Source organism: Littorina saxatilis, linkage group LG6 (genome assembly GCF_037325665.1).
Source record: "Littorina saxatilis isolate snail1 linkage group LG6, US_GU_Lsax_2.0, whole genome shotgun sequence".
Lineage (NCBI taxonomy): Eukaryota > Metazoa > Mollusca > Gastropoda > Littorinimorpha > Littorinidae > Littorina > Littorina saxatilis.
The window spans coordinates 32,109,972-32,122,597 of NC_090250.1; the positions used below are offsets into that span (position 1 = coordinate 32,109,972).

At 43.0% G+C, this 12,626-nt stretch overlaps 1 protein-coding gene across 1 annotated transcript in view; it reads left to right on the plus strand.

The window, feature by feature from the left end:
* The window catches only part of LOC138969027 (uncharacterized), a 6,073-nt gene extending 176 nt beyond the window's left edge, over window positions 1-5,897 (plus strand). Inside the window, exons 1-4 of the mRNA XM_070341718.1 lie at window positions 1-1,270; window positions 3,103-3,870; window positions 4,406-4,486; window positions 4,643-5,897. The exon at window positions 1-1,270 is cut by the window's left edge and continues 176 nt beyond it. Coding sequence (XP_070197819.1) covers window positions 499-1,270; window positions 3,103-3,870; window positions 4,406-4,486; window positions 4,643-5,487 — 2,466 coding nt within the window. The 5' untranslated portion in view covers window positions 1-498 and the 3' untranslated portion in view covers window positions 5,488-5,897. The remainder of the gene's footprint in view (window positions 1,271-3,102; window positions 3,871-4,405; window positions 4,487-4,642) is intronic.
* The last annotated feature ends 6,729 nt before the right edge of the window (window positions 5,898-12,626 follow it).

Consider the following 12,626-nt stretch of genomic DNA (forward strand, 5'->3'; position numbering starts at 1 on the left):
TTTTTCCAGTTGAAAGTGGAATTCCGATATCTACTAGTAGAAACTGGAATTCCAGTTTCAACTAACAGCCAGTTCATGTTGGAATTCAGTTTAAATTGGAATTATTTGAAAACTGAAAAAGAAACTGGGATCATATCCACAGAGAGGGTTCAACTTGAAAACAAAGCTTAGATGTGACAATGACTTCTTCACGTGAATCTGAGTTGTTGTTGCAAATAAAGTGACCAATGTTCTCCAGCCAGAGTAATATGGAAATTGGAATTATTTGAAAACTGAAAAAGAAACTGGGATCATATCCACAGAGAGGGTTCAACTTGAAAACAAAGCTTAGATGTGACAATGACTTCTTCACGTGAATCTGAGTTGTTGTTGCAAATAAAGTGACCAATGTTCTCCAGCCAGAGTAATATGGAACAACCGAGGCCCTTCTATTCACAGTGAGTCTTGATCAGTTGATCAGAGTGAAGTGTCAGTGACAGACAGCAGTCAAGATTGAAGATGGAGTCCGAGTCAGAGGATCAGAAAACTCTGTTTTATTCTCTTTTAGAAGCACACATACGGAGTCTTGATGACAGCAAACGAGAATGTTTCTGCATTGCCCAAGAGAAGTACACAAAAATAGTGAAAGCTCTGCAACTGAACAAGGGCCAGCAATGTCCAGAAGGTGCCAAATTCAAGTACAGGTGTGCAAAGCATTATAAATTACAAGTTGTGGGGGCAAGGACAATGCTATGTTGCCAGAAAACCAACTGCCCGGTTGTGACCAGAGAGGAATTGTTTGCGACAATTGCGCGATGTCACGTTCATGTTGGCCATGGGGGAAGGGATAAAACGTGGGCGGAAATCAAAGCAAACTACGCAGGAGTCCACCACTCAGCAGTCAGTGTGTTCCTGAAGACCTGTCCCAGCTGCAGGCAGCGCCAGGTGGTGAAATCACTTCCATCTGGAAAGGCAATGATCAATCTGTCTTTTCTACTCAGAGTCCAAATCGACCTCATTGACTTCCGCAGCAGGCCTGACAGGGACTTTAAATGGATCCTGCATGCAAGGGACTGTTTTTCGAAGTTTTCTTGGGCCTATCCCTTGGAATCCAAGACTGCAGCAGAGGTAGCAGGTCATCTGTTCGACCAATTCTGCACCTTTGGACCACCACGCCTCCTGCAGAGTGACAATGGCAGAGAATTCACGGCGAACGTGATACGTGAAGTGTGTGATCTGTGGCCTGGAACAGTGATCATCCATGGACGCCCAAGACATCCTGAAAGTCAGGGTAAGTGTTCGTTTTTATTTGTATTTTTTTCAGAAATGAAAATTAACCCTTACAGTGCCTACAAGACGGGTATACCCGTCCTGCACTCTAGCCAGTTAGAGAAAACATTCTTGTCGAAGAGTGACCATGCATTGAAACACCCCGGCAGTGAAAGGGTTAATGAGGCAGACCTACCGGTGGTAACATGTTTTGTCTGTTGCATCTGTCAAAAGATAAACATTCAGCTTTTTTCGTAATCGGATCATTTTTCACATTTTACTGACATTGAATTGAAACACCCCGGCAGTGAAAGGGTTAATGAGGCAGACCTACCTGTGGTAACATGGAATATGAAACCGAAATTTAACGCAATAGGTCTAATCTAAAATTTCCATAGTGGTGATTGTGATTGTGATTTTTTTTTTTACTGGCGGTATAACAAGCTAAAATGGGTATGAACTGAACCGCTATGATGTCCAGGTTTTGAAAACTAATGTCGCAGTTGCAGCACTTTAGTACAACATGCTAGATTAACCCCTTGTTACCAAAACCAGGAAACTTTGAAGTTTTCACTCATTCCCCTAGTTTTGGAAAACGGCACTTTGAATTTTAATTTAAAAACATATTATGAATCTGTTTGACTTCCTTGACCTTTACAGATGTATTTTAAGGCATTTTGAGAAGGGATTGCGTTATTAAGACTGGGAATATATCAAAAGTATTAAAAAAAATTATGGAATTTGAGCAATATTTGGTAAAACGTTCTCATCACATCAGTCAAACTATGGATTAACATGGATAAATAGATGTTATTTTAACCGTCTGGGGGTGTAAAATTTGAAAAGTGGTTTTGGTGTGCCTCAATTTTACATAAAAGTCCAAATTAACCTCTTGTCTGTGAAATATGGAAAAAATGCCATTTTTCATTTTTCCAACTTATTTTTTCTTCAAAATTAACGATATGTTATCCAACGTTACCGATTTGGGTCTGTTTGATCTCCTAAGCCTGTCTAACTGCATTTAAAGTGAAATACACAGTGCCATTTTTAAAAATTAGGGGAATGAGTGAACTTTTCAAAATTTTGACGTTTTGGGGCAACAAGGGGTTCATTTGGCATGTTGTACTAAAGTGCTGCAACTACATCACTTTTCAAAAACTACACACCATAACGGTTCAATTGATACCAAATGGTCGAAATGGTCATGGCACTTAAAGGGGTATGAAAGACCTAAACCGGAAGTAGAAATCTTTGAACGGCAGCTGATACATTACCTTATCAACTCTCATTATCCAAAGTTTCAAGCCTGTAAGTCCAGTATTACTTCAGAAACATCGGAAAACTCAAAATCAAATTAAACAATTATTATCCGGAAGTGGTCCTAAAGGCTGAATCTTATCATCCCATGTGATGGGAGAAGCCTGGAAGATTCCAACTCAATGTCCGACGCGAAGCCACACTTCCCTTTTGATAATAAAACGTTGTTTTTTTACCACTTCCGGATAAGGATTGTTTATTTTGATTTTGCGTTTTCCGATGTTTCTCAGCGAATACCAGGCTTTCAGGCTTAATTTTCTGGATAATGAGAGTTCATAGAGTAATGTATCAGCTGCCGTTCAAGGAATTCTACTTCCGGTTTAGGTCTTTCATACCCCTTTAATGGTACTGTGACAGTACCATGAACCTTTCGATGAATGATACACTCGACTTCTCAAATTAAAACTGCTCTAGCAGCTTTATAAATCAGCTTTACAACCTGAAATATGGGCTACAGACATAGTGCAGTGGCCTAGGCTTGAAAAGGCCTCTATTTAAGGTGACAGTATCCAACTGGGATTGCTTCACTGTGTGCAGGGTGCATTGAGAGGGGGAACGGAGACCTACAATTGAAACTAGGCAAATGGATGGATACCAATGGCCCACAATGGAGCAGGGGATTAAAGTCTGTGGTTCACTCAATCAACACATCAGTTTCAAGTGCAACTGGGACAACACCGTATGAACTTGTATTTGGTCAGAAACCACGTTCGGACCAAGCTGTTTGGGAGGAATTTGCAGCTCAGGGTATTGTGCGTGAAGAAGATTTGCCAAATGATCTGCTTGTTATGCTTCCCACAATGAGGCAGGAAGGTGCAGTCGTGCAGTCAGTGAGTGAGGAAGATGCAGTCATTGAGTCATTGAGTCAGGAAGGTGCAGTCGTCGAGTCATTGAGTCAGGAAGGTGCAGTCGTCGAGTCATTGAGTCAGGAAGGTGCAGTCGTGCAGTCAGTGAGTGAGGAAGATGCAGTCGTTGAGTCATTGAGTCAGGAAGGTGCAGTCGTCGAGTCATTGAGTCAGGAAGGTGCAGTCGTCGAGTCATTGAGTCAGGAAGGTGCAGTCGTTGAGTCATTGAATCATGATGGTGCAGTCGTGCAGTCAGTGTGGCTGGACAATGTGGGGCGTGTAGTTCTGAGTCAAGAAGACACAGCCGTGAGTCAGAGAAGTGCAGTTGTGCAGTCAGGGAGCCAGAGTGACATCAGCTGCGAGGACGACGAGAGAATCACTGTGTGGAGTGAAGTGGTCTTTGATACAGTTCTGCAGCCAGTCAACAATTCTTTGCCAACTCCCGGACCTTCAACTGCTGGTATGTGGTATGCTTCTATCTGAATTGGTTTTAAAAATCTTGTGTTTTAGAGATATTGGCCATGCAACCATTGGACTAGTTGACGCCCATTACTGTATTAGTCGTATTAATAGGAGTAACATTCCATTACATTAACCCTTTTGCAGCCATAACAAACTAATGATGAACACAATTTTGATAATGATACACAATGCAGGAGACGGGAGGTGCACTGGCAAGGGTTAATGACTCTGGGGATTAATGGCAGATTTGATGCAAATACAACTACAGTTCATTTGTTTCACAGGTGCTGACCGTTCTTCAGAAGCAGTCAACTTTCAAAAAAAACTTTCCTGTCAAAATGGGTCAAGTGTATGTTTTTGCAATGAATTATTCAGAATTTCTTCTGTATCACTTCAACGTCGAAACACTAGTACACAGTGATTAATGTGTACACATACATGCCACATTATCATGTCACATTTCCCAACAGAGAAGAAGAAGAATGACTGCAAATGTCTGTTGCAAATACAACTGCATTTTATTTGTTTCACAGGTGCTGACCGTTCTTCAGAAGCAGTCAACTTTCAGGATCCTCTCGGACCTTCTCTCAGCACTCCTGAGCAGCATGCCACTGGTAAGTTTCTTCACACTTCCCTCAACACACTTTCAATGTGCCATATTTTCTATCAATTTATAAAGACTAGTTTGAAGATGTTAACAGGTTAACCCTTACACCACCTTTCTTGGTTTTCACACCAGCGTAGACGATTTTAATTTGTTTGTTTCACAGGTGCTGGTGGTTCTTCTCTCGGCATTGTAGAAAACGTGGATTCACCAAGTACATCATCTACTACCTGTACCAGCCACAAGCGAGGAAAGGAGTATCTTCTTTTGAGCGACAACGTCATCGTTTGTTCTGGCACAGAGCACACAAATCTTGACGTTGTGCATGGTGTGAAAGTGACTAAAACCACTCATGCTGTGTTTTCTGTTGACGAAGTGTTCGTTCCTACACATGTGCCTACAATTGCCAACCCTATGAATGAACCATTAGAAGTAGGACAGTTTGTGTTGTGGAAACGCACTGCAACAGTGCAAAATGAAGAAGGGAACACGGCTCACAAGGAGAAGCGACTTGTTGCCAGAAATAACTATTTGAAGGCTGCCAGACGTCAAGACACGAGGTACCAAAAGAAGGTAAAAGACGTGACCCAATCATTCCAAAACGGGCACACTGTCGGAGTGAAAATCCACAGTGCCGACAGGACCAACACTGACGTGCGGCTCTTGACCTGCAAGATTCTGGAATCAAAGATGAGGGGCGGTGATTCTGTCTATCGGGTGTATTGCCCGACTGGAATTGTTAAAAACTGGTTTCGGGGGGTGGAGCTTGTGGACATGAGCAGTGTGGTCCTCCCACATCTCAATGTGGTAAACCCACAGACTCTTAAGGAAGTGTCCCTCATTCAAGCCTCCAGGTCATCAACTGGTTGGCAAAACCGTGGAGCTGTCGCCAGGTCCGTCTGTACGTGCACAGGCGCGTGCATGACAAAGAGGTGTCCGTGCAAAGATGCCAAACTTGCATGTGGCACCAAATGCCACCCGCACAGCAAGAAATGCAAGAACATGTCCTGAAGTTGTCTGATGTGATTTTCATTGATTTGACTATGCAGTTTGTGGTGTTGGGTCTTTTTAAACAATGGATTTGCTTTCAATAAAGTAGTCAACTGTTCATTTTAAACAAAAAAGAAACTACATTCATCTCCATCGCGAAATTCCAATTTGAACTGAATTCCAACATGAACTGGCTGTTAGTTCAAACTGGAATTCCAGTTTCTACTAGTAGATATCGGAATTCCACTTTCAACTGGAAAAAATCCAGTTGTAAGTGGAATTCCGGTATCTACTAGTAGATACTGGAATTCCAGTTTGAACTTGAAAAAGTCCAGTTGAGACTGGAATTCCAGTATCTACTAGTAGAAACTGAGATTCCAGTCTCTACTAGTAGGATTCCGGATCCTACTGAATTCTAGTTTCTACTGTGACATATATATTTTTTTTAACAATTTTCAGATTTTTAATGACCAAAGTCATTAATTAATTTTTAAGCCACCAAGCTGAAATGCAATACCGAAGTCCGGCCTTCGTCGAAGATTGCTTGGCCAAAATTTCAATCAGTTTGATTGAAAAATGAGGGTGTGACAGTGCCGCCTCAACTTTTACAAAAAGCCGGATATGGCGTCATCAAAGGTTTTTATCGAAAAAAAGAAAAAAAAAACGTCCGGGGATATCATTCCCAGGAACTCTCATGTAAAATTTCATAAAGATCGGTCCAGTAGTTTGGTCTGAATTGCTCTACACACACACACACACGCACAGACAGACAGACACACACACACACACACATACACCACGACCCTCGTCTCGATTCCCCCTCTATGTTAAAACATTTAGTCAAAACTTGGCTAAATGTAAAAAGAAGTAGAAGAAGAACAAGAACAAGAACAAGAACAAGAACAAGAAATCATGATCAAACGAACAAGATGGCGGCATTACGCTGCTTTAACTGAACGTAAGCTCAGTCTTCAGTTTTTGCTCTCCCGGCTAAGAAGACTCCATCTAACATATTGAAGCAAAAATCGTTGGGTGGAATTAGATCTTGCGTGAGACCTTGTCACTTGACCTTTTCAAGCGAAGTTTGCTCTGTATTGATTGTAGGCTAAACTGCTACAACCTATCGACATTTTCTGCTACAAAACACACCCGCCAGCCTTCTGCCGCATACTTCGACCTGTAGATTCAGTGAGTGTGTGCGAACATGACCGTAGAAAGTTTGTGTCGGAGTGGGTGTCTTGCTTTAGGCTATGAAGGCGGGAGAGTGTTGGGGAGGGGGGGTTAAACCGAGGGAACAAACACACGGAGTTAAGGGACCTTCCTCTGATCTGAACATACAAGTGGGCACAGCGACGAAAACGTTGTTTGTTGTTGTTTACATTTGCAGAAACAGACGGGCAGCTACACCGAACAACACATGTAAATAGATGATGACCCATGAACACCAGAACAAAGACCTTTCTCATGACGGGAAAGAAGGGAAGCGATCAGACAGGCAGACACAACGTACGCAGACTGCCCCTCTCTCCACACACACACTCACACACACTCACACACATACACGTGCGCGCGCGCACATACACACACACACACACACACACACACACACACACACACACACACACACACACACACACACACACAGTGGAACTTCAAAAACGTCAAAACACAAGGACTTAAACCAGGAGCTGCCAACTCTTCTGTCGTTTCTTAGAAAAAAAAACCGTCTCCTACATGAAGAAAAGTGACAGGGAAGCACATTTAGCTAAAGTCATTAACACTCTTAAGATATATATGTCCGCGTCGTGTGCCATCAGGTCCTAAATCGTCTGTCAGAGACAGGAGGAATAACTCTATCTACGACATAACGATGGTGATGGATGTGTCGGATATTGTCTTTCCCTTTTACTTGACAGTAACAGGTTTCACGTGCACACAGTCAGTGTTCAGCGAAACATGTGAATTTGGACAGAAAAATGTAAGAGAGAAAGGCAGGATGGTATACAGGAATGAAGAAAGGTGGTACAAGGGGAATGACTGCAGAAACCAATGGGAGGAAGCAAAGCAAAAACCGAAAAAATATCCTTTCCCGTTGATGTTATAATTACTGCTCATGGATTGTCTGTGTGAGAGCTAGAAACAAAGAGAGAGAGAGAGAGACAGAGAGAGAGAGACAGAGAGAGAGACAGAGAGAGAGACAGAGACACAGAGAGAGAGACAGAGACACAAATACAGAGACAGAGACAGAGAGAGACAGAGAGAGAGAGAGAGAGACAGAGAGAGATACAGAGACAGAGAGAGACATAGAGAGACAGACATAGACAGAGAGAGAGACATATAGAGAGAGAGAGAGAAAGAGAGAGAGAGAGAGAAGAGACAGAGAGAGACAGAGAGAGACAGAGACAGAGAGACAGACATAGACAGAGACAGACAGACAGACAGACAGACAGACAGACAGACAAACAGACATATTGAGGGAGAGATATAGGGAGGGACACACAGACACACAGACAGACAGATCGAGAGAGGGAGAGGGATGTCTTTTGTGAGGCGCTTATAACTGTTTTAGGATTTGCGCCATATCAATATTAGTAGTAGTAGTAGTAGTAGTAGTAGTAGTAGTAGTAGTAGTAGTAGTAGTAGTGGTAGTGGTAGTAGTAGTAGTAGTAACAGGGATATCGAAGGATTTGGGTTAAGGGGTAGAGGAGGTATGGGGTTTAAAAAGAAAAATGAAAAAAAGTAAAACAGCACACAAAACAAAAGTTCAGCCCTACCATCAGCCAAATCCTCATCACCCACATCATCTGAAGGATGGGTTAGAAGGATTGGGGGGGGGGGGAGATTGTACAGAAACATTAAGGGTGAACGCAAAGAAGAAGATGGCCGCACAGAAAGGAACCGCGCATCGTAAAATATCATCTCCATAAAGAGCTGACAGTTTCTTTCTTGGAATCTGCGCATGAGATGGAATATGAATGAGAAGTTTCCGTGCCGTTATTCTGAGCTCCAATTTCCGCCCCATGAACCACATCTGGGGTCTGTAAATTGGCGCAACGTGTGCGGCGTCGCCGCGTTGGGTTAGCTGTATTCTTGTTGCCTATGACTTGTTTTTCTTTCGTATGTTATTGTTGGGGATATATGACAGTACCGGAAGTTGCATTCTGGGTTAACCTCGCATGGGCACTGGATGGTCGAAATCACATCCCTTTTTTTTCGGCGTACTTGTATGTGCATGATGGCAATGTGTTGTGTCGAGCCTTGAAAATACTGCTATTCCGACTCTGTTGTTGCGGGGCGGTAGAGATAGAGAGCAAAAGCGAGCGAGAGAGAGAGAGAGAGAGAGAGAGAGAGAGAGAGAGAGAGAGAGAGAGAGAGAGAAAGAGAGAGAGAGAGAGGCTGGGGTGGGGCTGCTCTTCTAAGTGAAGCTGCGTTATTTGAACCCAATGCAACCAGTGACAATAAAAGACCTACGAGACTCTGCTCAGGAACTGGACCAAGAATGAATCAACATCAATCACCAAGACAGCGATTAAGCCCGCCAACCAGCTCATTAAACAGAAGATAGTGGCGGTGTGGACATGTTAAGTTTCCTTCTCAGACACACTGACAAACATTAACAATGCCGGGACACCCCTACGTTCTACAGGACTGCAAGAACCTCAAGCCATTAAGGACAGAGACGTGAACCAGGCCGACGACCCTCCAAGAGAAGCAGCACGGTCCCGCGAAAGCTCTACAAAAGACCACCAGTTGCATTTTCAGAGCTGGACTCCAAGTGTAAAGGCGATCGAGAAGAAGAAGAACAATGTACAGACAAGCAGACTGGCTTACACAGTGATGTACCAAGACCTCGATCTTCGGCCATTCTCGCATAGATTGTGTTGATATAACGCACAGTTCTGACCCCAGGCCGGTCACATGTCCGATAGGTTTGACCCACATGGTGCCGGTGTCTTTTGACAATATTAATTTTGCAGCCAGGACATTTCGAATCCAAATGCAACTGCCCTAGTGTCTTCTATGCCTGGGAACAACACTGTACATAACAACACTGACCATCCCATCTTCATCCAATACAGACAGACAGATAGACAGACAGACAGACGGGCAGACGCACACACGACCATACACACTTACACACACACAAACACACACACACTCACACACACACACACACACAAACACACACACACACACGCACACAAACACACACACGCACACGCACAAACACACACACGAACACACACACACACACACGCACACACACACACACACACACACTCACCTATACCATCTGTAGTCAGATAGAAATTAGTGTTTCTGCTTTTTCCAGGGAAACCCGGGAGGGTATTCACACAAATAAGCATTTTCAAGCCAACCTTCCGCCTACCTTTGCAAACCTTCCCAAACTAATACCACGGATTGTGTACCCAGAGGAATCACTCATAAAAAGCTTTCCTTTGGAACGGTTGAATAATTCAGTTTAGGCAACAAACCACTTGAATATTGCTCAGTACTTGAATCAGTTCCTGATAGTAGCGCAACACAACATTGTGTGGGTTTCAGGGGTGTGAACTTTTGCTAGCCAATGCCTGTGAACAATATTGCGACACATAGCGGACTATACGTACGTATTTAGCCGATTGTCCAACCTGGACGATAAGGCATCATTTTTAAGATTATAGAATCAAACGCGAAGCCTGTTTGATCACGCTTTTGCAATTGGTGTGTGTGTGTGTGTGTGTGTGTGTGTGTGTGTGTGTGTGTGTGTGTGAGTGTGTGTGTGTGTGTGTGTGTGTGTGTGTGCATGAGCGTGTGTTTGTGTGTGTGTGTGTGCGTTCGTGCGTACGTGCGTGCGTGTGTGTGTGTGTGTGTGTGTGTGTGTGTGTGTGTGTGTTTATGTGTGTGTGCAGTCGTTATGTCTGTAAGTAATTAATTGAAACAAAGTGTTACACTCCGCGGACATTGCCCTGTTTTCCATGGTTGTGACGTTTGCAAAGCAACCAGTCAACACCAACACAAAACAGAAAACAGAAAAGTTACAAGGGACGCAACCAAGATCAAACAGGAAACTATATAATTATCAGGGCCGGACTACCGGGGGGGTTATGGGGGTTGCGCAACCCCCCCCCCCCCCCCCCCCTAGCCTGAACATGTACCTTACTTATTTAAAACATTTTTTATTATTACTTATTTTATGCCGTTTCATGCAAGGAGCGACCATTTTCTTATCTCAGAATATGACCTACCCATCAGCTTCAGGGGGCTTCGCCCCCTGACCCCCACAAGGGGCTCTGCCCCTTGACCCCGCCCAGGGGCGGACGAGGGGGAGGGGGGGTTTCTAGGGTTTCCGGACCCACCTTATAAATATAAAAATATAAAAATATAAAAATATTGAATGAGGTATGCATTTCTTTATTTTACATTGAGTTTCAATTTTGGGGGTTATAATCAGTGACAAAATCTGCTGCCTGAAACTGGTAATGATCATCCTCAGAATGCACCAGATTGCACCATTTTGCATCCTTTTTTTCAACATTTTCCGGGGGGGCATGCCCCCGGACCCCCCTAGCAAGCTAGGCGCTTCGCGCCGTCGGCTCGGCGCTTTGCGCCTTCACACCCATCTTCACAATATACTTTTGAAACCCCCCCCCCCAAAAAAAAAAAATGAACTGATCCGCCCCTAGCAACCACCCCCCTCCTCTTAGCCTAGTCCGGCCCTGATTATAATTATAAACACATGTTCTTGTAATCATGAGTACTCATTATTTTCAGTCCAATTCATTGGCATTGTCACCAAAGAGAGAAAATGTGCCCAATGAGCGACAATGTGTGTGTGTGTGTGTTATTGTTTGTTTTGTTTTATATCAAATAGTTCCCAAACAGACTTCGAACAGACTTCGTCACACACCCACCGTAGGCAATGGAAACTACTTGCATCGCATGCGCGCCCACTGCGAAAACCTGTGAAGCAGAAAATCGCCATCTTTCAAAATGCCACGCACTAATGAGCGTGCATTGTCGATTCATTTTGGCAATATTTTGTATTGATATTTTCATTACAAGTGAAGTAATTTCGCAAAAGTGCTCTTAGCTAGAAGAAAAACGTTCACGACTCCAGACAGAACGTTGCAAGCAGATGAATCATTCAAATCGGATTAGTCTTAAGAGAGTTCTGAAAGAAAGAGCTTATAGCAAAAACAGAATTTTGAGGTTGATGCAATTATAGAAACATCTCGAAGGGAAAAACGTTTAATTCGGATAATGTTTCTGGATCATAAAATAATTAGCCTCGATGATTTCTACAAAAAGGCTTACACGGAGGATGGATTGGAAGTAGCTAAGCAGAGCCATACGGTGTAAATCGATAAAATCTCGACATTACTAACATTAAATAAATAGTAGAAGAAAGAATAGAATACATGTCACATATTAATTTGCTCAATTTATATTGTGAACGTTTATCCAAATTCACACAAGTGAGTGCATACTCTGGCTAAATTGTAATTTATTTGTCTCTGCGTACGTGTGTTTTTATTAGGCCGTCCGTCCGTTCGAGTCTCTCTCTCTCTCTCTCTCTCTCTCTCTCTCTCTCTCTCTCTCTCTCTCTCTCTCTCTCTCTCTCTCTCTCTCTCTCTCTCTCTCTCTCTCTCTCTTTATATATTTAGTCAAGTTTTGACTAAATGTTTTAACGTAGAGGGGGAATCGAGACGAGGGTCGTGGTGTATGTGCGTGCGTGCGTGCGTGCGTGTGTGTGTGTGTCTGTGTGTGTGTGTAGAGCGATTCAGACTAAACTACTGGACCGATCTTTATGAAATTTGACATGAGAGTTCCTGGGTATGAAATCCCCGAACGTTTTTTTCATTTTTTTGATAAATGTCTTTGATGACGTCATATCCGGCTTTTCGTGAAAGTTGAGGCGGCACTGTCACGCCCTCATTTTTCAACCAAATTGGTTGAAATTTTGGTCAAGTAATCTTCGACGAAGCCCGGACTTCGGTATTGCATTTCAGCTTGGTGGCTTAAAAATTAATTTATGACTTTGGTCATTAAAAATCTGAAAATTGTAAAAAAAAATAAAAATTTATAAAACGATCCAAATTTACGTTCATCTTATTCTCCATCATTTTCTGATTCCAAAAACATATAAATATGTTATA